At 60.3% G+C, this 22349-nt stretch overlaps 1 protein-coding gene across 3 annotated transcripts in view; it reads left to right on the top strand.

Annotated features, from left to right (window-relative positions):
• FAM53B (family with sequence similarity 53 member B) overlaps nucleotides 1–18753 on the top strand; it is a 119622-nt gene extending 100869 nt beyond the window's left edge. For all 3 annotated transcript variants that reach the window (XM_029932749.1, XM_029932750.1, XM_029932751.1), the window contains one exon: nucleotides 14610–18753. In XM_029932749.1, the coding sequence (XP_029788609.1) occupies nucleotides 14610–14978 (369 nt within the window). In that variant the 3' untranslated portion in view covers nucleotides 14979–18753. The remainder of the gene's footprint in view (nucleotides 1–14609) is intronic.
• Nucleotides 18754–22349: the final 3596 nt, after the last annotated feature.

The raw sequence follows: 22349 nt of genomic DNA, 5'->3' as shown, positions 1-22349 counted from the left end.
CGGGACGTTTTTGTTTGTGTTTTGTGTGGGGGTCTTTCTCCCGTTCTCTCTTTCTTTCTCTAAGATCATCTCGAGCTAATAGTGAGAAAAAAGGCGTGTGAGTGATTCCGCCCAGGCAGGCCCCACAATACCTTCAGGAAGGTCCATTTTTCTTGCTTTCATGGAAACACTATGAGGTCTCTCTTGGAGGAGACAATGGCAAGATTAAAGAGGGAGGGAGGGAGCGCAGGGGAAAGTGGGAGGTAGAGAGGCTGCCGGAGAGCTTTATGCCGCCTTGTGAAGGGGTTTATCCTGGGCCTGCCCCCACCCTGCCGGAGGATTGGCTGAAACCCCTTGGTTCCTCCTTAGTTTTGCAATGAGAACCAGTTTTGTTTTTGTTTTTTAAGGTTTTTTTTTATGTTTATTCATTTTTGAGAGACGGAGATTGACAGAATGTGTGCGAGCGAGGGGCAGAGAGAGGGAGACACAGACTCCGAAGCAGGCTCTAGGATCTAAACTGTCAGCACAGAGCCTGATGCGGGGCTTGAACCCACGAACCGTGAGATCATGATCTGAGCTGAAGTCGGACGCCTCACTGACTGACCCACCCAGGCGCCCTGGTGAGAACCAGTTTTAAGTGCAGAAGAGAGAGAAGGCCCCCCGTTGTCTAAAGAGTCAGTCTGTAAACATGATCTGTGTGGGTACATGTGTCTGGGTTGGGCACCAACCCAAGGGACCTCGGGTTCCTTGTTTACTTGGGGACATTGCTGCCGGGATGTCAACCTGTGGCCGAGCGGGATGCCTGCAAGCCAGCCTGAGCACCGTCTGTCTGTCGGGCCGCCAGGGCCGGGCCCACCACCCTTCCCGCCTGCCAACGCTCCTGTGGAGGGAGGAGCCAGGCTTGAGGAGTGGCATCTGGGGCCGGCTGTGCTATGCCAGGCAGCCCGTCTGTCACAGCAGAATCACTCTGGCCGCTCTGCGTCGACCTTGAGGCTGGCCTCTCCTGCTTTGCTCCAGGAGACGTTTTGGCGTGAGAGGGAGGCCTGGCACCGCGGGTCTGTCCTGGGCGCAGCTGCAGCTTTCACCCCCTCTTGTCTGGGGCCCCAGCCTCGTTAAGACCTCCAACCTGCTTGCTGGGCAGACCACTGATAAGCCTCGACACAGCCAGCATCCTTGAGAGGGAAAGGCTACGAAGTGCTCTGTGCCCAGAGCCCACCAGCACGACTGCGGTCTGCAGCCGCGGGGACCTGCCGGTTAGGACCCCCGTGATCGTCCTCCCTTGAGGTCTGCAGGGTGATGTGCACACATGCCCATCTTGTTCCGACGGAGGTGGGCCACTCTCGCTCCGTGACCTCACGGGCTCCTCAGCCTCTGGAGGGCTCAGCTTCCTCAGCTGTAAAGTAGGAGACTGACACCTGCCTCCTAGGGGTCCTGGAGGAACGGGTGAGGCCCCGGCACCAAGATTCCTGCCTGCACTTAGCAGGCACCCATTTCAAGGGAGCACGAGTGTCAGTAGCCCTCAGCTTCTTAAGAGCCACCTCTCTGCTTGGAAGACAGAGAGTAGAAAAGGGGCCAAGGGGCAGGGACCTCTCTCGGGGGTGGGCCAGCCTCTCGGTCTGCTTTTTTTCCCAAAAGGCTATGGTGGCAGCTCCCACAGGGATTTGAGAGCCTTATCCCTTGAGGCTAGCGTGGCTCTGGTTCCCCGTTCCAAGTGACCCCGAGCCTCTGCCAGTGACACACAGCGTCTGGCGGCTGCCTTTCGTGGTAGTCACTTGCAGATGGGAAATGAGGGACTTCCCCATGGGTTCTGTGCTTTTTCCAAATTGTCAAACATTTTTATTTTTGCAAGAGAGAAGTGGGCTCTCACTTCTTGACTTGGGCCCAGCCAGGGAAGGTGTGACGCTAGAGGCCTGGAAGCTGGTCTCCTGGTGCTGGGCACCTCCTTTGGCCGTGACGCCTTGCGTCACCAGTGGAGCAGGAGGACCCCTGCAGGGAGGGGGGGGCGGATCAGAGTCAAATTGACCGTGTCAGTATCAGTCACTGTAGGAATTACACATCTTGAAGCAATTACAAGATGGTGGAGCTGTGTGTGTGTGTGTGTGTGTGTGTGTGTGTGTGTGTGTGTGAGGTAGGGGGGGTGCATGCACACGTGCATATGCATACGTCTATGTCCAAGGGGAAGAAGGAGCAGGGGCCACCCTGGGACCCTCAGGAAGATGCCTGTAATGGCCGCCTGCTGATTTCCTTCGTTTTGTCTGGTTGGTTTGCCTCCTCCTCCTCGGTGCCTTTAGCCTCTTCCCCCTGACCTCTCACTCATCACGTGGGGGTGTGCCCCAGGGGAAAGTCATGTACTCACTGCCTTTGCCCCTTCCTCCCAGCTGGCAAGGACCTGGCCCTGTGTGCGGTCAGCCTGCGCACGCCCTCTCACCGGCCTCTTGCCTGGCTTTTGCCTGGCTGGTGCCCCGGATCAGGCGGCCCCGGTCCATTCCCTCTTCCTCTCCTTCCTGCACTGCGCCGCTCGGTCCTGCAGGCAGACTTCCGGGGTCCACAGCCTCCCCACATCCTCCCTGCATGGCCTTGGCGTGTTCCCAACCGTCGGATGCCAGCGCCGCGCTGCCCCTTCTTGGGGTTGTTGTGAGCATTCAGAGGGACGGTCCTCATGAAGCTCACTGTATGTAAGTGCCCAGTGAACGTTAGCTCCGCTGTCGCCAGAGTCCCCACCGCTGCTAGGACCTGACAACAAACCCTGGAAACGCAGACTTTGTTGCCGGACGAGACAAGATGCCGGGGATGACGGGTGGAATTTACAGTCGCCCAGCCCCGGGAGTCAGTTTTCTATATGTGAGGAATGGCTGGACGTAGGCGTGCTTTAGGGCTGCGACAAGCCTCGTGCATTCCTCGGGGGCCATGTTGGGGGCCGTCTCGGAGCCCTCCTTGTCCCAAGAGCCTCTGGCTGTTGGAAGGTTTACCAAGTAGTGGGTGAGGATTGCACTGGTGGCTTGGGTGGGGGAACTAGCTTGGGTTTCCAGCGCGATGGAAATTTCTGCAGCGTAATGGGTAAGGGCACAGGCTTGGAACAGACAGAGCGGGGGTCGAGCCTGGCCCCACCACTGTCCTCTGGGACCTGGCCGCTGTCCGCACGTGCACGGGGGCGCCGCCCGAGCCTGTCTCCTGGAGATCAGAAGCCTGTGTGGTCGAGGTTCACCCGGTGCTGGCCCTGCACGTCCACCTCAGGTGTGTTAACTCGGATTGCGAGGGCCTCTGGGGCCTTCTAGGTGCGTCTTGAGTTTTGGGTGCTATGTTTGCATATCCTGCCAAACAGTTTAAACAGCAACGAACGAAGGAGAAAAAATAGGAAGGGAAAAAATAAGCCTATCAGGAAATTAACAGTTATGTCGAGGTGTGTCCCTGGGAAAGTCAAAGAAACAGAGGCCCGCCCTGCCCCACCCTTCCGGAGCCCGGGGTCGGGCCTCCAAGTGGAAGCCATGTTCTGTCTGCATGCTGATGCATTGAGCTGGGCCATCCGTCCACATGCTCCCCTCCCCCTGAGGCCGGTGTCACGATCCCCATCGTGGGGGTAGAACTGATTCATCCAGAGTTGCCCAGCCAGAGAGCATAGACACGCCTGTCTGTCTGGTCGTGTGTTCGGGGCCACACCTGTTCTACAAGATGGGGTTCCTCAGCAGCCTCTCGTGGGCCTCCTGGAGCCTTCAGTACCCCTCAAGGACATGGCTGCGGGCCCCGAACCTGGGTTTCCAGCTGGTGGTGGAAGAGGGTACCGACCCCCCTGGCCACGCTGCCCCATCCTTGGAGCCTGGGAGCCCCTGCACTAGGGGTTCCCTCCCGGGCTGCTGCTGGGGAGCAGACGCCGAGGGGTGCCTGGGCTGGGGGCCACGAGCGGCTAGAAGTCGAATGAGCACAGCTTCCCAGATCAGGGCGCTGCTTGTCCATGGTTGTCTGCTTGCCCCCGAGTCGTTCCTCCCTGGGGCTCACGGGCACCTGGCTGTGAGGGGGGATGGGCCCTGCCCAGATGAACCACGGGGCACTGAGCAGAGCGGGGACTCTGAGCCAGGTGTGCTGATCCTGCCGCCTGAGGTACACACCCTGCCTCGCCCCAGCATTGGGTCTGGCAGGGGAGATGGAACTAGAAGGCGAGTCCTCCCAGGAAGGACGGCCGAGAGCCCAGGCCGAGTCCCTCAACGCCAAACCACAGCTCGGCAAGTGTCTTCCCTGCCTCCAGGTGAGCCCCAGCCCTCGGGTGAGGTGGTCCTTGCACGGGGCCTCTGGGGCTGCGGAGCAGCAGGACCCCACGCGCCGTGTCACTGCCACTCACCTCGGCTCTGCCCAGAGACACGGAATGTGCCCAGGAATGTCCTGCCACGCCCGATGCCGGCAGGCCTGTCCGTGGCCACCTGCTGTGCTCGGGCAAGCCGGGGCATGGCCCGGCGCCCGCTCCTCGCCCCACGGGGCCCTGGTGGCCAGCGCAGGCCCACGCCGCCCATCTCCCCGGCGTGCCTGGGGCCCTGCTCTCGGGGTGAGACCCAGATGGCGAGGCACAGATGCTTCAAGCCCCCCTCTCTGCCTCCATCCTGGCGCAGCTGGGCACTGTAAAGCGGTGTTGAAATCCCACCCAATCGGGCCCCTTGTGTGGTCTCTCGTTACCCCCAAAGCCCCCCCGACAGCTGGTTTATTTCCCCATTTTGCAGATGGGGAAAGAGAAACTGAAGTTGCCTAAGGGGCTTGAGGAGACCCGGTCCTGGTAGCGGAGATGGGGTTCTGCCCCAGAGGGGTCACCATTTCAACCTGGTCCTCAGGACCCGACCCCACTCCTCTAGACCTCAGGGTGCAGTGAGCAGACCCGCTCCCCGGCCGGGCCCTCCAGAGTCTGCTGGCCCGCCCGTGGGGACGCGCATGGGGACAGGGATGGGGTTGTAGTGGAGTGTGGAGAAAGGTTTGTGACGGGGTGACCCTGGCTGAGGGAGGGCACCGTCTGGAGGAGCTGAGTGGTCAGGGAGTTGGCGGGCGAGACAGGACCCAGCCGAGCTGCTGGGGCTGCTGTGAGCTGCAAACCAGGCTTTTGGCCCCCGAGTGAGGTGTTTGCTCTTCGTGAAGGCCCAGAGGGGAAAGTGCGGGGTCAGGTTTGAGTCACGTCGTGCTGAGAGAGACCCTTGAGATATTGGCGGGGCCCCTAGGTCTGGAGATTGGAGCAGGGTCTGGCCTCAAGGGGGCCAATGGGGCCCCTGGGGCAGAGGAGCAGTTCTGACTTGGATTTGGTGCCAGGCCTCACTCAAGTCGAGCCAAAGCTGGTGAGGCACAGCAGCCTCTTGGGGCAGGGCGGGGACACCCTGGGCTCATGCGGGACGACTGTCTCATTGTGCAGATGGGCCTGGGGCCGGGGGACTTTCCCAGGACACACCCGGGGTGTGGCAGGCCGGAGCTGGGAGCCAGGTGCCCACACGGCCATCAGGCACATCCTGGATGACTCCGCCCTTGGAGCGTATCTGTCTCTCTCACCTCCTGCAGCCTGCCATGAGGCCCAGAGCCAGCAAGGGTGGCCCTTGGGGACCACTTCCTCCCAGCACAGAGGACAGATGGAGGCCTGGAGGGAAGCAGGGTTTGCCTGAGGCCCCTTCTAAGTGGCGAGATCTTGCTTCTGATGCCCCTGATGGGGTGGTTCTCCTACCTGCAGCACCTTCCCAGGGAGCTGTCACCCTTGGGCTCCTGTCGTTGGACCGCATCACAGCAGGGCAAGGGCCCATGCCACCTGCGGTGACCAGCTTTGCAGCCAGTGAGGAGCCCGTGTGGGTTTGGGGAGAGGAGGGGGGCAGGGCCTACCTTGACGCCACAGGCGTGAGGGCAGCTGGACGTTTCGTGCTGGTCCTCTGGAGCCTCTGCTCAGAGGACCTTGCCCGAGCAAGTTTCCCCATGTGTTTCAGGGGCCCCTTCTTTGGGGCTCCAGCACCTCCCTGCTCCCTGAGCCTGCCTTCCCACTCGGGCTACATCGACAGGTGCCGAGTGTGAGGGGAGCCAGCACTGTCTGTAACCAGGCAGGCCGCTGGCTCCCAGGACTGAAGAGGGGTGTGGATCCCACCCCCTGGAGAGCCAGGCTCATCCTAAGGGGGTACATTGTCAACCGAAAGGGGCGGCCTGGGAGGAGCTTCTAGACTTGTGCACTTTTCCATGCCAAGGCCTGTTTGAGCAGATAAATCCGGCAGTTGCATTCCAGCAGCATTTGCCCACTTTCTTCCTGTTTGTATTTTAGTGCCGGGGTTGGGGGAGGAGGGGGGGAAGAAGAGCTCCCCCCCCCCCAGATGGAAAGGAGGCACAGCTGGATCTGACACTTTGAACTTAGTCTCTGCCCCTGGTCTCTCTGCCAGATGTAGGGATGTGACGGTGGGCAGGAAGGGGGCTCCAGCGCACCCACCACCATAGTGGATGACTGGCCCAAATGTCCGTCTCTAGCGTGTGTCCTAAAGCCGTTCCCCCCACCCCACTTCTGGCCGACACGCAGCCACCTCCTGGTGCCCCCATCGGGCAGGGCTGGGCAGCCTTTCCGAATGTGTGGACAAGGCTCAAGCGAGGGGCCTTGTTCTGGCAGGGCCAGGGTTTGGGGCACAGAGCCGCTCCGGCCCCCCCGTGGGCCGCCCACCAAGCCTGGCAGTGTTGTCTGGTGGGCACGAAGCCCCTCGCCAGCCCCTGCCAGGCAGGTGGGCGGGCGGGGAGCGGCACGGACCTCTGTGGCGGCGGGGAGACATTTCCCACGGACGTCCCCCAGCGGTGTTCTGTGGAGACGCCTGCGCGCTGGCTGCCCACGTGCACGTGCGTGTGGCCCGCTTGCCAGTCGGGGCTGGCACTCGCCGATGTCTTCACGTCCTGTGCTTGTGTGAACCTCAGGTTTAATTTGGTGATTATTAAGTGTAAGAACTCAGGGCTGGTGGGGCCGCGCAGTTGTGCAAAGTGCCGTTTTAAAGAGTGCATAAGCCTCTTTCCCACCGATAAGGGAAGAAAGTTGAAAGGAACTTTGATGAAACATCAAAATGAGTTTTTGAAAGTATTTTTAAAGTTTACTTTTTAATAAATTATATAAATATTATTATAGTTGTAAATATTGTTTATAAATAAAGAGGGGCGGGGGGGGCAGAGAGAGAATCCCAAACAGACTCCACACTGTCAGCACAGAGCCTGATGCAGGGCTCAGTCCCTCGAACCCCGAGGTCATGACCTGAGCTGAAATCAAGCGTCGGACGCTCAGCCGACTGAGCTCCCCAGGCGCCCCGAAACATCAACATGATCTAATGTGGAGATGGGGGGTCTTCTTTTTTTGAAAACGGAATGTGACCATTTGAATAAGGTTTTGGCTTGAGAATCATCCTTTTCTTCATTTCTAACTTGGTATATATCCGCCTCTTAAACACAGACACACATACACGCATATGTATTTTCTTTTTTGATAGTACATTCACATGTTGGGTGCAGAGATTATTTACAAATAAAATCTTAAGGGGCGCCTGGGTGGCTCAGTCGGGTAAGCGTCCGGCTTCAGCTCAGGTCACGATCTCACGGTTCGTTGGTTCGAGCCCCGCATCGGGCTCTGTGCTGACAGCTCAGGGCCTGGAACCTGCTTCCATTTCTGTGTCTCCCTCTCTCTCTGCCTCCCCCCCATTCATGCTCTGTTTCTCTCTGTCTCAATAATTAATAAAACATTAAAAAATAAAATCTTAAAACAATGCATTAAAAAATCAAAATCTTTAAAATAAAATAAAGTCTATGAGTTTAGTGGTTTTCTTCCACTCCCGAGTCTGTATGTTCCCATGGGTTGCCTGTGGACCCCCACAGTGCATTTTATAAAACATTTCATCACCCCAGAAAGAAGCCCCAGGCCCGTAGCAGTCACGTCCAACGCCCTCAGCCACTTGCAGCCCCCGGCAACCTACAGTGACGCTCCATGTGGACTTCACGTAGGTGGGATTGTGCGGCACCTGGTCTCCGGTGCGGCTGCTTCCGCTCAGCATCGCGTTTCCCAAGTTCACCTCCATTGTACCAGGCGACACTGATCCTCCCCTCTGTGGCCAGAGAATAGCCCGTCGTCCCCGACCGCATTTCACTTGTGCCTTCGCTGGCTGACGGACAGCGGAGTTTGGGGCAGGAGGAAGGACAGGGCCGTGAGCATCCGAGTACACGTGTTTGTGTGGACGTGTTCTCTTCTCTTTTGGGCGTGTACCTGGGGTCGGGGTTGCCAGGTCACCTGGAAACACTTTGAGAAACTGCCAGGTTGTTTTCCAAAGGGACTGTATGATTTTACATTCCCACCAGTGCTTTCGGCATGTTTTGGACACATACAGGTTTTTATCAAATTTATTCATTATTTTATGGCTTTGGGCTTTGAGATTTAGAAAGGTCCCTTGATGCCGAGATTGTAAAGGAATTCTGTGTTTCTATGATTCATATCGCAGTCTTCGGTCAGTGTGGATGGAGGGTGTGTACATGGCATAAACGGGGAGCCAGCTCTGTTGTTGTTGTTAATGGCTCCCCACTTATGACAATACTGGGTATTGAGAATTCCATCTTTTCCTCTCTGCTTTGAGATTCCCCCTTCACAGCGCTGGGTCTGTTTCATCACCTTCCCTTTGTGTCTGTGTGTCCTCACGTGGCAATGTAGTCTTGGTTGTTAAGGCTTCGTTACAGTGTTTTAGCATGTGGTCAGAAGAGTCTCTTCTCAGTGTTCTGTATAGTGTTCCTGATGACTCCCTCCCCTTTATTTTTCCAGTAAAGACTTGAGAATCATTTTGTTTTAGACGGCGGCGGGGGGGGAGGGGAGGTGGTGGTGCTGCTGATATTTTAGGGATTAACTTGGGGAGAATTTATACTTTTTTCGAGGTCAAGTCTTTCTGTTTGCGACACACAATCGATGTTATTCTGTTGGTGCAGGCCTACGTTTGTGTTCTTTACCGTTTTCGGCAGATCGTTTTTGCCAGTTCTTACGTTTTTATTCCTAGAGATTCTACCTTTTGCGTTGCTGCGGTGTCTCTCTGCTCTAGAAAGCAGGTGTGGGGTGGATGGGAGGAGCTCATGCTCGCTGAGCACCTTCGTTGGCCTCTTTGGTGCGGTCCCTGCAATTAATTCTCCAAACAACACTGTGACTTTGTTTGGGGCCCTTGATGGGCCTCGTGGTCCAAATGAGAAACTGAGGCCAAGAAGTTAACGATTTGCCAAGGTCTCACGGAGGGCACACGGGAGCTGGGATACCAGCCGGGCCTGTCCAGTCTTTTCTGGGCCGCCGTCCTGCCCGAGGATCAGATCCTCTCCTGAGCACAGCCTGGAAGTCAGAGGTCTTCAACTTGCACTTGAAGTTTGCCCTCCCACTAGCTGTGCGGATTGAGGCGGGTCTCATCCCTGGTCTTGACCTCAGTCTGCAAAGTGCACTTGGTAAACTGGTTGGCAGTTTGCTCATTTTGACAAAAAGGATCCTCTTTTTCTTGAAGCCACGATCTGGAACTGAGACCTGGAGCTCTGAGGGCCCCGCCCCGTAGTCCAGCTCCTGTGCCCTGGTGTGGCCCTCGGAGCACTGAGCTGCAGGTGGCTGTGCAGAAACCAGTGCCCCCTGAGGGCCCACCTTCCGGGCCCCCGATCCTGTTGCCGTAGAAGCTGCCCCATGTCCCTCCGTGTGCATCCCGGCAGCACGTTGGCCTTGGCAGCCCGCCAGAGCCCTGTGTGCTTTGGAAAGGTCCCTCGACTTTCGTTAGGCAAGGAATTCTCCCAGCAAGGCGGGAGCGAGGCGGTTTCGCAAGTCCCGTCCTGAGTGTGTGCTGGCCAGGATGCACGCCACAGAAACAAAATGTTTATTTTCTGATCGCCAGGGCTCTGGCCGACTCCTTGGCATTGGCTTCCACACCTTCTGTGTCCGGGCAGGCCTTCTGCCCCCGGGGGCCTGGTGCAGAAACAATGTCTGCCACAGGGTGGCCTGGTGTGTGTGTAGCAGGGGGACACTGTTCAGAGGGCTTGCGGGGCTCTGGGCCACCAAGACCTGTCACAAGGACAGGACCCTTGGGGACCTCAGGGCTGCGCAGACTCACAAGCTGAGTGAGGCGTGTTCTTCCTTCGCATCCCCTCCCACCCCAGGCTGCACTGAGCACCTACTGTGAGCTGGCCACTCAGCCAGGCAGTGGGGCGTAGGGTCAGGGCCACATGGGACCAGGCAGAGCGCACACAGACTCGGGGCTGGCTTCCAGAAGGGACAGTGCAGAGCTGGGTGTGGTGGCTAAATGGGAGCCTGCCAGGTGAGGGTGCTCAGTGAACACATGTGGCCTCTGCAGAAGGAGGAAATGGTGGCCCAGGGGGGCAGGAACTTCCTGGTAAGTGCCCAGGGCCATCCTTCTGTCCCACAGAGATTCCCTGGCCCCCGGGGCTGTTTGGTTCTAGAACTTGTGATCTGGGAAGAGCCCCGAGTGCCAGGTCAGCAGCACTCACGGGGCCCCAGAGGCTTTGCTTGGGGCAACTTGATCTCCTGTGTTCAGGCCTCAGCAGCCCAGGCCTGTCTGGGTTTCCCTTATTCCTTCGGGGAGAGAAGCAGTCTGGGCTCAAGAAGGCTGCCTTTGTGGAGTCCAAGGGTGAGCATTTCACAGAAGTGGGCTGGGCCTTGCCACAGGCCGGGGCAAGCAGCTGGCCTGTCCTCCGCAGGAAGTAGGGCCGGGGCCTGATGACGAGGTGCCCAGTGTCCCGTGTGGCTGGCTCGCGCACCCTGGGCTTGGCCGTCTTGGGTCCCTGTCACCAGCCCCCACCCGCTTCCTCGGGGCTCGGGCCTTCTTGTGAGAGAGCTGGACTTATCTATGGAATTCGGGTTTACCAAACGTGGTTTCAAGTTGGGCCCAACGCACTCCGGTACCTTTGTCTCCCCTGTGAGACAGTTAACAACAGCAACAACAACAAAACCCCACACACCCCAGGAAACCTCACGTCTGGCCTTCTTGCTTGCCTCTGTGCCAGCTTCCAGCATAAACGAGACTTAGAAAATTTCTAGGCCGCTGGCCATTCTTGTGGCCTGGCGTTTTCTCTATACTTGGAGCGTTCTGTTCCCATGGAAGCGTCTGTCTGGGGGAGGAAATCCCTCTGCTCGGGCAGAGCCTCAGGCCTAGGACCTCAGAACAGCAGCAGGGCTCCAGGAGACTCGGGCCAGGCCGGGGACCGGGTCTGACCATCCTGACTTGTTGGCTGGTCCTGTTTATGCCTCTCTTTCTGGAGGGATTTGAGGTAGCTCCCTGAAAATCGGGATCACAAAGTGATCAGTAGAATTGGATGAAAAAGAGTGAGACAGCATTAACAGGAGGAGTGTCCGTCTGGAAGAATGCCGGCAGTGGTGGGAGTGGAGGGGCTCTGCCACACCCTTTCTCTGAGCAGGGGTGCACTGTGGGGAGGGCAGTTTGCTCTGGCTCGATGCTCAGGGCAGCTTCGTGTGGGCACTATGCTCAGAACACAGTGTCCACAGAGAGGGGGCCCGGCGACCGCTGCTCCCCAGCAAATGCCAGGCTGGCTGGTCCCTGTCGGGACCCCGGGGTCAGCCTCTGAGCAGGACCTGCATTCCTGCCCTGGAGGGTCACCACTGGGGGCCCAGTTCTTCCAAGTGCCGGAGCTCTGTCCTAGCTCCCCGTCAGGCCTTCCGCGTTCAGGGGCCCAGGGAGGCAGGAATGAGAAGACCCACCTGTCCTCCTTGGGGTAGGACAGTCAGAGGAATGGGGACACACACTCGGACAGCCCACCGGCGCCCTGTCCTTGCCCGTGGGGACCCCGCAACCTCCAGCCTCCTCCCGTTCTCGGGAGAAGTCTGTGGTCTCCCCACCAGTCTTATGCCCTGGGTTGTTAGTGATAAAGTGTGTGGTGCAGCTCAGCTAGTAGATGGTTCTGGAGGCCTCCCTTGTGCTCCTCCAGGCTGGCATCAGAGCAGCAACACCGCAGCAGGGAGTGAGCTCGTGGGCCCAGGTCGGCGTGTGCGGCAGGATGGGGCCAGGGGTCTGTTGAGCTGGTGGAGTTTCCCAGGCGAGGTTTGGGCTTTAGCTTGGAGCTCCAGGGGAGATGCTGTCAGCTGTCAGCCCGTGCACCCTCCCCCCGGACTGCTCACAGCAGGGCTGGGGGTGGGGGTGCTGGGCTCAGAATAAGCTGCTGTCACCGTCCGGGGTCTGATGGGTCTTTGTCTCTGTCCCTAGGGCTGGGCCAGGGCCCCCCACGCAGGTGGTGTAGGAGTGAGTACTGCACAGAGGGCATGTGGAGTCCAGGGCCGCCGCTCCTGGCTGGGAAGCCCTGGGAAGACGGGCGGGCACAGGCTGAAACGGGGCTGGCAGGAGCTGAGGTCTGACAGGTCTGATGGGAACATCTTGACGTTTAGGGGCCCCTTTCTGAAGTTGCCCCGGACTCTAGTGCTGGGGTGCTGAGCACAGTTTCCATTCACGGGCCTGAGGCCACACTGATCATTCTTTCTGATCCTTGTGACCTGAGCAGGCTTGTGCCCGAGTGGGTCCCCAGGCCAGGGCTGGGCCTTACGAGAACAGAGTTTAGGGCAGGGGCTGTTGGTCCCAGTGCAGCCATGTCACCCAGGGACCATTTCCTGTGTTCACGGGGTGCTTTGAACTTCTTAGCAGCTTCACAGCTTTTCCCAGATGGTTTTGAGGGCACCGGGGCCTCCAGGCCTCCAACAGGCCCCCCCCCCCCCAGCATCCTAGAGTATGAGCCAGACAGGACGGGGGCGGGCAGGACCCTGCCCCCAGGGCATGGAGGGCACAGGGCAGCCTAAGGCCTGGGTGTCGGCAGGCATGGGCTCACCCAGGGACGGAGGCTGGGCAGGACACACACTGCCTCATTGTGTCCGTCACATTCCTCCCTGGCAGGTGGGGCATGCCACCAGCCGCGGCATTTGGTGGGCTGGTCTTGGTTTTTACTGTGGCTTAGATGGCTGGGTTTTGAGTCAACAAAGCTTTCAAGGTGACATTGAGTTTGCAGCCAGGAGCAGGTGCCTTTGGGGACTGTTAGGGCGTGGGGTTCAGTGACAGCCTGGGGTTCGCTTCTTGCCCTGCTTCAGAGCAAAAAGGACCCAGTTATTCCAGAGAGCTGGAGCAGACTAGACCCCGGTGCCCTTGGCTACACTTCACAGAGCAGGTGGGCCAAGGGCCGTGGGTTGGAGCATCTTATCTGAAGCCTTGGGACGCCTTCATGGCCGAGCTCAGGACTGCAGTAGCCTGTCTGGCCTCAGCTCTCTCTAGGGAATACTTGAGACACAAGCTGGAAGGTTCCAGCAAACTGGGGTCCTCAGCACCCTGCTGCTGGTGTGGCTGGTGTTTAGCATGATTAGTGCCCCGGCGTGCCCGACACATTTGCCATTTCAGGCACAGAGTCCTGCACCGTCACCCGCCTGCACCCTTAGTCCCCCGGGTCAGGTGGGGTGACCTGAGCAGCCTAGGAAGGTGAGCGCTGCAGGTGTTCCACACACTGGGGTGAGCAGACATGGCTGGTCCCCAAGGGTGTTACTTGTGACCCTTTGCTGCACATCCAGCTCACCTCAGACTTTGTTACTTTGTAACAGATATCACTGTGCACATGGGGTACTTTTTATTTTTATTTTTTTTAAACATTTATTTTTGAAAGAGAGACAGAGTGTGAGTGGGGGAGGGGCAGAGAGAGAGAGAGAGAGAGAGAGAGAGAATCGGAAGCAGACTTTAGGCTCTGAGCTGTCTGCACAGAGCCCGACATGGGGCTCGATCCCACAAACTGAGATCATGACCTGAGCTGAAGTCGGGCACTTAACCGACTGAGCCACCCAGACGCCCCAGGGACCATTGCCTCTTAACAAGCAAGGCAGCCGAGGCCAGGGAGGCCGAGGGGTCTGCTTGAGGCCCCCCGCTGGTGAACCGCACCTCCGGGCGGGGCTCAGGCTCCCATGGAAACCGGCTCCCTGGATGGCTGTGGTGTGCCCCAGGCCAGGACACCGGCCCCACCCTCCTGGCCCATCTCCCTCTCCTGATCATGGCGGGCAGGTGGGCGAGCTTTAGAGCATTAGCTCGAGGTCATTGGGGGGTCTGAAAATGCCGTCCGGCGGCGTGCCTTCTAAGGCCGGAGAGTCAGCCCCCGCTTGTCTGCAGAGACAAGCTTTGTGGAACAGTTACTGTGGGAGTATTTGAGTTATTTTCTTCTTTCAGCTCAGCAGCATGACAAGGAATATTCATTTTGGTGAATTTTTGCATGCATCCTGAGTTGTTTCCTGGAGGCAGAAATCCTACCAGGGAAATTGTCTGCTGAGGAACGGGGTGCACTTTATAATCAGACCATCTTTCCGAAAGGGTGGTCGCCTGCCCTTTGCACCACAGCTTCCCTAGAACTGGGCGGGACCAAGCTCAGACTCTTTCCTAACTTGTGGGCAAGTAACTAGATTTGGCGTCTCTGTTCACAGGTGTTCGTACCGACTTGCCGATGGCCCCTCTTCCTGGCCCAGACGAAGGGGGCGTCTGGGCTTTGGTGGGCTTCCACTGCCTGGGGGACCCATCGCCAGATAGTGCTGGGAGCTGCGGTCTGGCCGTCGGGGTGTGTGGTCCTTGGGTTCTGGGACGGGCGCCTGACCCCTAGTGACCTGTGTGTCTGTCTCCCCACAGAACTGTCAGACCTTCAGCAGCCTCAGCTGCCTGAGCTCTGGGATGGAGGACTGCGGCCCTCACAGCCCCTTCGCCCTCCACGTCAGCAGCACCAGGTCCTGGACCGCCTTGCTCTCAGCCTCGGCCTCCAGCCTGGGGGGCAGGACCCCCGCCGGGACCCCCGTCCCTGAGCCTCTGCCCCCGGCCTCGGACGACCAGCTCGCCTGCAAGGAGGAGCAGTGCTGCAATGAGCCAGGCGGCTGCCCCCAGGGCGAGGGCTGTGGCAGGAGTTGGGGGCCGGCCACAGCCTGGCGGGACCGTGGGGTGGCTGGGAGCAGCCCCTGCTCCCTGGACGGCGAGCTGGACATCGAGCAGATAGAGAACAACTGATGGGCAGCGGGAGCCGGGCGGGCAGTTGAAGCTGGGAGCCCCACCCGTGGGAGCTCCCCAAGGGCATCGGGTCCCAGGGAGCTCTGGCCCCAGAGAGGCTGTCCGCCTGCGGGCCTGGCCCTGCCATGCGGCCAACTGCCCCTCACCAGCATGGTGGCCCCGGAACCCAAGAGCAGCTTGGTCTGGGCCCCTCTCCCCCTCACCCCCCACCCTCCACTCCCGTTCCTCTCCAGCCACCCCCACCGGGCACCTCGCACATTTCCTGCAGGGCTGGACGCTCTGTGCGTGCGACTCCCAGTGGAGCTGGTTGGGGGGCTTGTGCTCAGGGCCATCCGGTGGCGTCAGGCCCTTCCGGCCTCCTGCTCAGGTTGATTTTCAGGGGGTTGGCCCCACAGCTTCTTTCACTCCGTTTTATTCCGTGCCTTCTGCCCCAGGTCTCCCTGCTCCAGACTTGGGAAGGTTCGGGAGACACCTCCCTCTGTAGTAACACCGGAACCGTTTGGCCTTAATTCCAGGTGTGGGAGACAGAGGCCCCTGGGGTGCCGGGAGGGGGCTCTCCGCGCTGGGACCTCGGGGGCTGGGGTGCAGCTTGGGCTGCTCGTTGGCGTCTGCATCGGGGAGATGTGGGTGGGTCCTTGCCTGTCCGGTGGCGCCGAGAGCCTGACCCTGTGGCTGCCAGCCCCTCCGGGGGCCGCTCGGGCAGGTTGGCACATGGCAGCCATCCTCTGTGGCGAAACTGTCACTGAGTGATTAGCTTAGTTGATTCAGGTGAGCGGAGAGATGTCACCAGTACCGGAAACCCCTTGAGCACGTCCTCAGGAGGCAGGAGCCGTGAGCAGGTGCACGCACCAGGCCTTGTGCGCAGTTTGGGGGTGGAGGGCGTCTGTCGGCCGCTTTGGGGGTCCTGCACTGGGGCCTGTGAGGCCCTCTGCGGAATTCTAAGCAGAATTCTAAGCAGTCGGATGGGGACTGCTGGCTTTAATGAGGCCCGCCGGCCACCTCCGGGCGAGCGCCCCTGCTGGTCGGTGGGGGGAACAGAGTGTACGAAGTGTCCCCAGCTCCCGGCACGCCTGCGGGCTCCCCGCTCCCTGGGAACCCCGACCCCCTGAGGGTTTGCTCTCAGGCAGCAAGGCTGGCAGACGCCCCTCACGGGCTTGCTCTCTTAGGGTCTGGCTTGTAGCAAACTCAGCATCTTCCGCAGACAACGGCAGTGGGGTCAGCCTTCCCCACGGGGCCAAGTCACTGGTGTGTTCTCCGGATTTGCTGACACGCAGCAAAGGCACATTGGTAGCCTCCTTGCTTCTGCTCATCTTTTGTGGCTAGAGGTCGCCTCACTTCCACAGCGTGAGTCCGTGTGGTTCTCACGAAAGACCCTCTTTGGGAAACTTTACTTACACCTTCACTTCTTTACTAGATCAGAAGCCCCAGTTCTGGTTTCTAGGTGGCATTTCTTTAAAACCAGCCATAACATGCTTGTAGAGAAAATCCCAGTGCCTGCCCTGCCTTCCCCCCAAGGTTCTGTCAAAAGGCCTCAGGTTGGACAGTGCCGTGGTCGTGGCACCGGGCAGGGCCTGGGGCCAGAGCCAGCTACATTTCAGTGGCTCCCACCAAAGGCACGTCCCCCAGGGACCCTGGAAACCCCAGAGAGCCAAAGCAGGGAGCTGGTGGCTCTGGGCAGACATGTCATCTCCCCTGAGCCCCAGCCAGCGGGTCACGGAGGCCATGTCTTAGAGCAAACCTGGCGGGGGCGAGGGCAGTTGCTGGGTGACTCCGGGGCAGGTGGCACCGGCACCCCGCCCCCACCGAGTGGCAGCAGAGGGAGCCGACCTTTCTGTGGAAGGAGGGGCAGGGCCCCAGATGCTGCTCTCCCCCATAGCGAGGGAGGCAGAGCTGGGCCAGGGAGGCCTGAGCAGTGACCCCCAGCCACCTTACCTCAGGGTCAGGTGGGGAGACGCGTAGCAGAGGGGGTGTCACAGGGCTGGGGTGGGGGTGTCCTGCCTTCAGACCTGGTGGCAAGGAAGAATGAGCTGCGGAGCTTGTGAAATGGCCTCATCCTTCCCACCACCTCCCAGGCCGGTCCCATCGGCCCCTAGATCCAGTCCCCGGGCACTTTTGGGCAGAAGGGACCCCAGCCTAAGGTGAGATTTGGCCCTCCGGCCTCTGCAAGCCTCTCTCTGCTGCCCCACCCCCAGCGGAACTCCTAGCCCAAACCTACAACAGTGGCAGCACAGTGGCGGGAGAGAATGGCCATTGTCCCCTCTGCTCTGAGAAAGAGGTGCCCGTCCGTTATTTCGTGTTTGGAAAGAGCCGGCCCTGTGGAGGAGGTGCCACCCCACCGTCCAGGGAGGCGTGGGCATGCCCACCCTGCCAACACCGGGACCTCTTGAGGCTCCTGGAGGGAGGCCCTCTAGGAGGCTCCCTCGGTGTGTGGCCATCCCCACGGGGCAGCGGGTGGGCTGGCAGGCTTCCCGTGCCGGTGCCCACGAGCTCCCACCCCTCATGGGAGCTCAGGGGAGTTCAGAGCCAGGAGTGGGCGGTGCTGTCCCCTGCCACCTGCCCGCCCCTGGGGGCCCGAAACGACAAAAGCAGGGTCGTGGCTCCAGGAGAGCTGGGTGGGGAGCAGAGGCACCCCTACCTGTTCCAGAAGGAGCCCCTTCCACAGCCGCCTACGGGCCAGGCCAGGCGGGGGTGGGGAGGGCCGCAGCCTCACCGTTTACATGACCGCAGACCCTCTTGCCTTACTCGCAGTGGAGGCCGGGGCCCGGCGCGGGGCCCGGCGCAGAGCCCGCGGGCAGACACGACACCCAGGCCACAGGGGTGCTTGTTCTGATCATACGTAGATTTTCATTCTCAGAAAGCCTTACTTCTCATCAACATTTTTGTAGCAGGAAAGTCTTGTGAATTCGTATGCTGGAAGAAAATTTAAATAAAGGAAAAGTCCTCGTGAAAAAGAAAGCGAACCCAAATGTTTAGATGGTCTGCTGGTGCAGGGGCAGTGTGCGCCTTCCCTGATGCTACCTGGCGGGGGTGGGGGGGGGCGGTCGGGGCGCTGCGTGTCTGAACGAGCTTCTGTGGGATCAAAATCACGGCCCTGGAGGCCCGGGCAGCACCTCCGTGTCTGCCCTGGAGGGCCGAGTCCGGTGCCTTGGGGCTGTCCCCCGAATGATAACCGCTTCGGGCCGGGGCCCTGGGTGCGAGCAGAGCCCTGGTCAGGTGGCGGCCGGTGCTGGCCCCCCCCCTCGCGGGCGGTGACGCCGCGGGCTGCCATGTCCGCATAGTTGGTCAAGCCCCTCCCCTTGGCTCCAGTCCGAGAAAACACTGCCTAATCGTTAAAGAGAAAAGAAGAAAAAAGATGGTGGTAATAACTATAACAATAAAAAAGGCAACCCAGACCACGGCAGAGATCGTGTAGCCTAGGTAGGATAGTCTGATCTTCTAGCATAGTCTCTTCGGCAAATACGTGTGTGTGCAGCGTGTGGGGGAGCGGTCCCGGGGCTCGGTGACGGCACGCGGGCCGATCGGGGGCTGTGGCGTGCTTCCCGTACCGGACGCTGTCAGTGCTGCAGAGCTTCGGGGAGTGTGGCGGCCGGAGCCAGCGGGGCCGGGCCCTGCCCAGGGCAGAGCTGTCGGGTGCCGCCACGGCCGCCCCCACCCCCACCCCCACCCCGCCCACGCAGGCCGTGACCGTCTTGCACTAGCGCCGCTCTAGTCTCTCAGGAATCTGCTTGTTACTCTTACTGTGTGAATAAAGTTTCCTGGCTCAGTCCCCAGCCGCTGGGAGCCTGCCGCGTGGTTTGTCAGACACAGGGAATTTGGTGGGTCCTCCCTCTGCCCACGGGGGCATTGGCCCTGGGTTGGCAGGGTCGAAGCCTGGACCCTTCTGTCGCCTCTGAGCTGTTGAGAGGCTCAGATGCAGGAGGTTGAGTGAGCTACCGGGGACGGGAGAGCTGGCCACAGTCACAGTCATGGCCACAGCTGTGATTCCAAGGGAGCCCTCCTGGAGGCAATGTCCAAGCAGCCCGGTGAAGTGTATGTGCACATGTTTGGAGGAAGAGGGGCCCGGCCCCTCACTGCTGCTGGGAGCCAGGGACCCTAGGACAGCAGAAGGGAGGCGCCCCCATGGGTGACTTCCCCGCTCCATCTGGTAGGGGACTCTGCCGGTCACGGAGCCATTGGAGAGTCGTGGCAGCGCTCCGGGTCCCACTGCTGCCGGGAAGCCCTGGCCCGGAGCCCCAAATCCCAGGGGTTTGCCAGTGAGGCACAGACGAGGTGCAGGGGAGCTCCACACCCAGAGAGGGGCGGCTTGGCTCCCACTCGCACGGCCGCAGCCAGAGGGAGGCCAGTGCGGGTGGCTTGAGCCAGAGTGGGCTCCAGGGCGCACGATCCCTGCGTCTCGCCCTCCGGATCAGGGACCCCTGGCTGACCAAGCTCCGGAGGTTCAGGACGCTTGCAGCCTGTGGAAGGTCTGTAACCTGGCATTTGTCCTCAGATGTGACCACAGGGCTTTTGCCTAGAACATCCACCAACGAGGGCCTGCGGGTGCCCCTCTGGGTGTGAGGCCGTGTGAGTGCTGGACTCTGCTCATGTATTTTCTTTTTAGCAGCAGGCCCTGTTCCAGAATGGTGTAAGCACACCTAATTTACACCACAGGTGAGGCATGGCTGAAGCTGGGGTGGAGGGGGGCTCAGGGACCCTGCCTCATGTCCCCCCTCCCCTGGGGGAGGGCACAGAGTGGCCCTAGACAGACTCCAGCCCCTGGCATCCTCCGCCTCTCGCTGGCCTCACCACGGGGGCAGGGCGCTGGGCTCGCCGGGCAGCACGCAGCCCTCTGACATCAGGCAGCGGAGGGAACGCGCGCCCCAACACCCCGGCACCCCAGCGGACATGCTGGAACAATCCAGAGTGTGTCAGAAGCCTTTTCCTTCTCATGGAAAGACGGCTGAAAGGAAACGCCCCCAGCGGTACCTGTGGTCAGACTCTGGGTGATGTTGGGTTTCTTTTTATACCAATAAGTTGTCACTGAAATGGGATACTCCCGAGGGAGAGAAACGGTAAGCCCACTGGTTAGTCACACTGAGGTGGGAAGTGGCACCATGAGCCCCCACGAGGCACGCACGGGTCCCTCCCTGTGTCTCCACCTCTGTGCCCATTTCCACTGGAAAGGGGCAGGGCTGGCCCCAGAGGAAGGCCCAGGCCCCGAGGCGGCGTGCACGCCTGGTGTTGAAACCTTGGACTCCTGGCGCAGCTCCCAGCCTCCTGCTGCCATGTGGCCTCCCTTCTCTCCTGGGGAAGCTGGGTGGGGCTGCCCTCCCCACCTTGGGGTCACCTGGGGCTTTCTTGGCATCCGGATCCAGCCAGCCATGGACTTGGAGATGCTGTGAGACAGAAACCCTCCTGCTGGGTGATTAGCCCCGTCTGAATCCAGTTTTCCCAGGTGTCACGTGCAGCCAACGCCGGTACATGTGGATGCTTGTGTTGTATGGTCTGGGAGTAGGTAAAGCCGTATGCCCCCAAAGAGGTGACACTGCACAGACTGTCCCCCTCTCCACCCCATCTGCCCCTCCCCCTCCCAGAAGGGGTCTTCAAGTTGCCCCCAGAGCCTGGAATGCCCTGCCAGGCCACACTGCTGGGCCCAGGCCGCTGCCTCACTCCAGGGCTCGGCGGGAAGGGCACAGGGGGCCAGCCTGGCACTTTCCTGGGGTTTGGAGGGTCCATTTCTTGGCAGCAGCCCTGTGGTGTTCTCCTGACCACAGACGGGTCAGGTCTTAGTCCACTGCCAGCCCTGAACTCCAGCGCCACCCGTAGCTGATGGCTTCATCAGTCTGTGGCTTGAGAACCGTCCCCCCACCACCCCCGCCCTGCTGGGAAGGACAGTCTGGGGCAGCAGCTGGGAGGACCCAGGGGTGAGGGACCAGTGCCCCGAGTGGCAGCAGGACAGGGGCCATCATCCCCACCCAGGTGATGGCGTCCTGGAGGCACCTGGTCCCCAGCGGGGCTCGGGGGGGCCTTTTAAGGAAAGGAGGCCTCCCTTTTACAGATGAGGCAGCCGAGGCTCCGGAACGGCCCCCCAACCCCCACCCCTACCCCTTGCGTTAGGGCTGAAGGCACCTCGGTCCCAGAGAATGTTTCATTGCCAGAGGGAGGACGCCAGTGTGCAGGCTCACCTGGAAAGCCACAGTCGGTGGGCCATCCTCGGAGGGGCTGCAGGAGGACATGGATGTGGGGTCAGACCTTGGTTCGAGTCTCGGATCTGCCCTTATTACCGTCAGCCTGTGGGCGGGTCCTCGCTCTCCAGACCCCCATTTCTTCATCTGTGCAATGGGTCTCGCTGAACCCACAGCCCAGGGGAACCCGTTGTTCACCCAGGCCCTGCAGGCCTCTGTGCCCCCCAGAGCTGTGCCTCGGACGCCTTCCCCATCCCCACTCCTGGACAGCAGCTTGTCCACGGACAGAGAATGCCAGCCTGCTGTGTCCACAGGGGCCGCGGCCGCAGGCTCCTGCCCAGAACAAGAAGCCAGGGCCTCCTGTGAAACAGAGAAGGAAGGAAAAAGGAAAACCAAAGAGTCACAAGACAAACTGACCAGAGTGTGGCCGGCCCATCGCCTTGACATTGTCCCCCCACCACCCCCAAGCCCCCGTGTGGGCCGGTCTCCTAGTGAGCCGTAATTAGGGGACTCTCTGAGGAGCAGGCGATTTGCATATTATCCAGCTAATGGGCCAAACGCCCCTCCTCCCTCTCCCGCTGGTGACACCAGCCCGCCGGTGGCCTCTCATCTTGATGAAAAGGCTTGGCCACTGGTTCCTTTTAATCCTGATTTAATGGTGGCCGGGCTGCCCGGGGACGACAGTACAGCCCCTGGAGGTCTTGGACGTCTGTGCCACGGGGACGCGGGGTTCAGGGTCCAGCCCTTGATCCTGCCTCTGCCTGCCCTCAGTGGGAACTGAGCTGTGGAGGGCTCAGGACTTCCTTTATTCGGAGTCCTCCCGCAGGGCCTGTCAGGGACTTCTAGACTGATCTGAGGAGAAACAGAGCGATCAGGTTATCTGTTGGGTGGGCTGATGGATTCCGAAACCTGAACCCTGGGCTGTGAGCGAATCCCGGAAGCCTGTGGCTCACCGCCCACCATTCACAGGGCTGCCCGTGACAGCGGGCCCACACTGGCTCTGGTCAGCCTGGTCCCCCTGGTGGGGCCAAGAGCAGCCTGCTGTCCCCTCAGGGCCTCCCTTTCCCTGACGGGCTTGGGGCAGGTGAGGTGTCTTGGAGGCCTGATGCTTAGATGCTCAGTGGTTCAAGTGCGTGGCGGGACCAGGCCAGCGCCGCGCCCCCACCCCCAGGCCCTTTGGTAGTCAAGTTCTGAGTCAAAGGCTGAG

The sequence above is a fragment of the Suricata suricatta genome, chromosome 2 (assembly GCF_006229205.1).
Source record: "Suricata suricatta isolate VVHF042 chromosome 2, meerkat_22Aug2017_6uvM2_HiC, whole genome shotgun sequence".
NCBI lineage: Eukaryota > Metazoa > Chordata > Mammalia > Carnivora > Herpestidae > Suricata > Suricata suricatta.
Note: the sequence above shows the minus strand (reverse complement) of the source record. Positions and strands in the feature narration are given on the sequence as shown.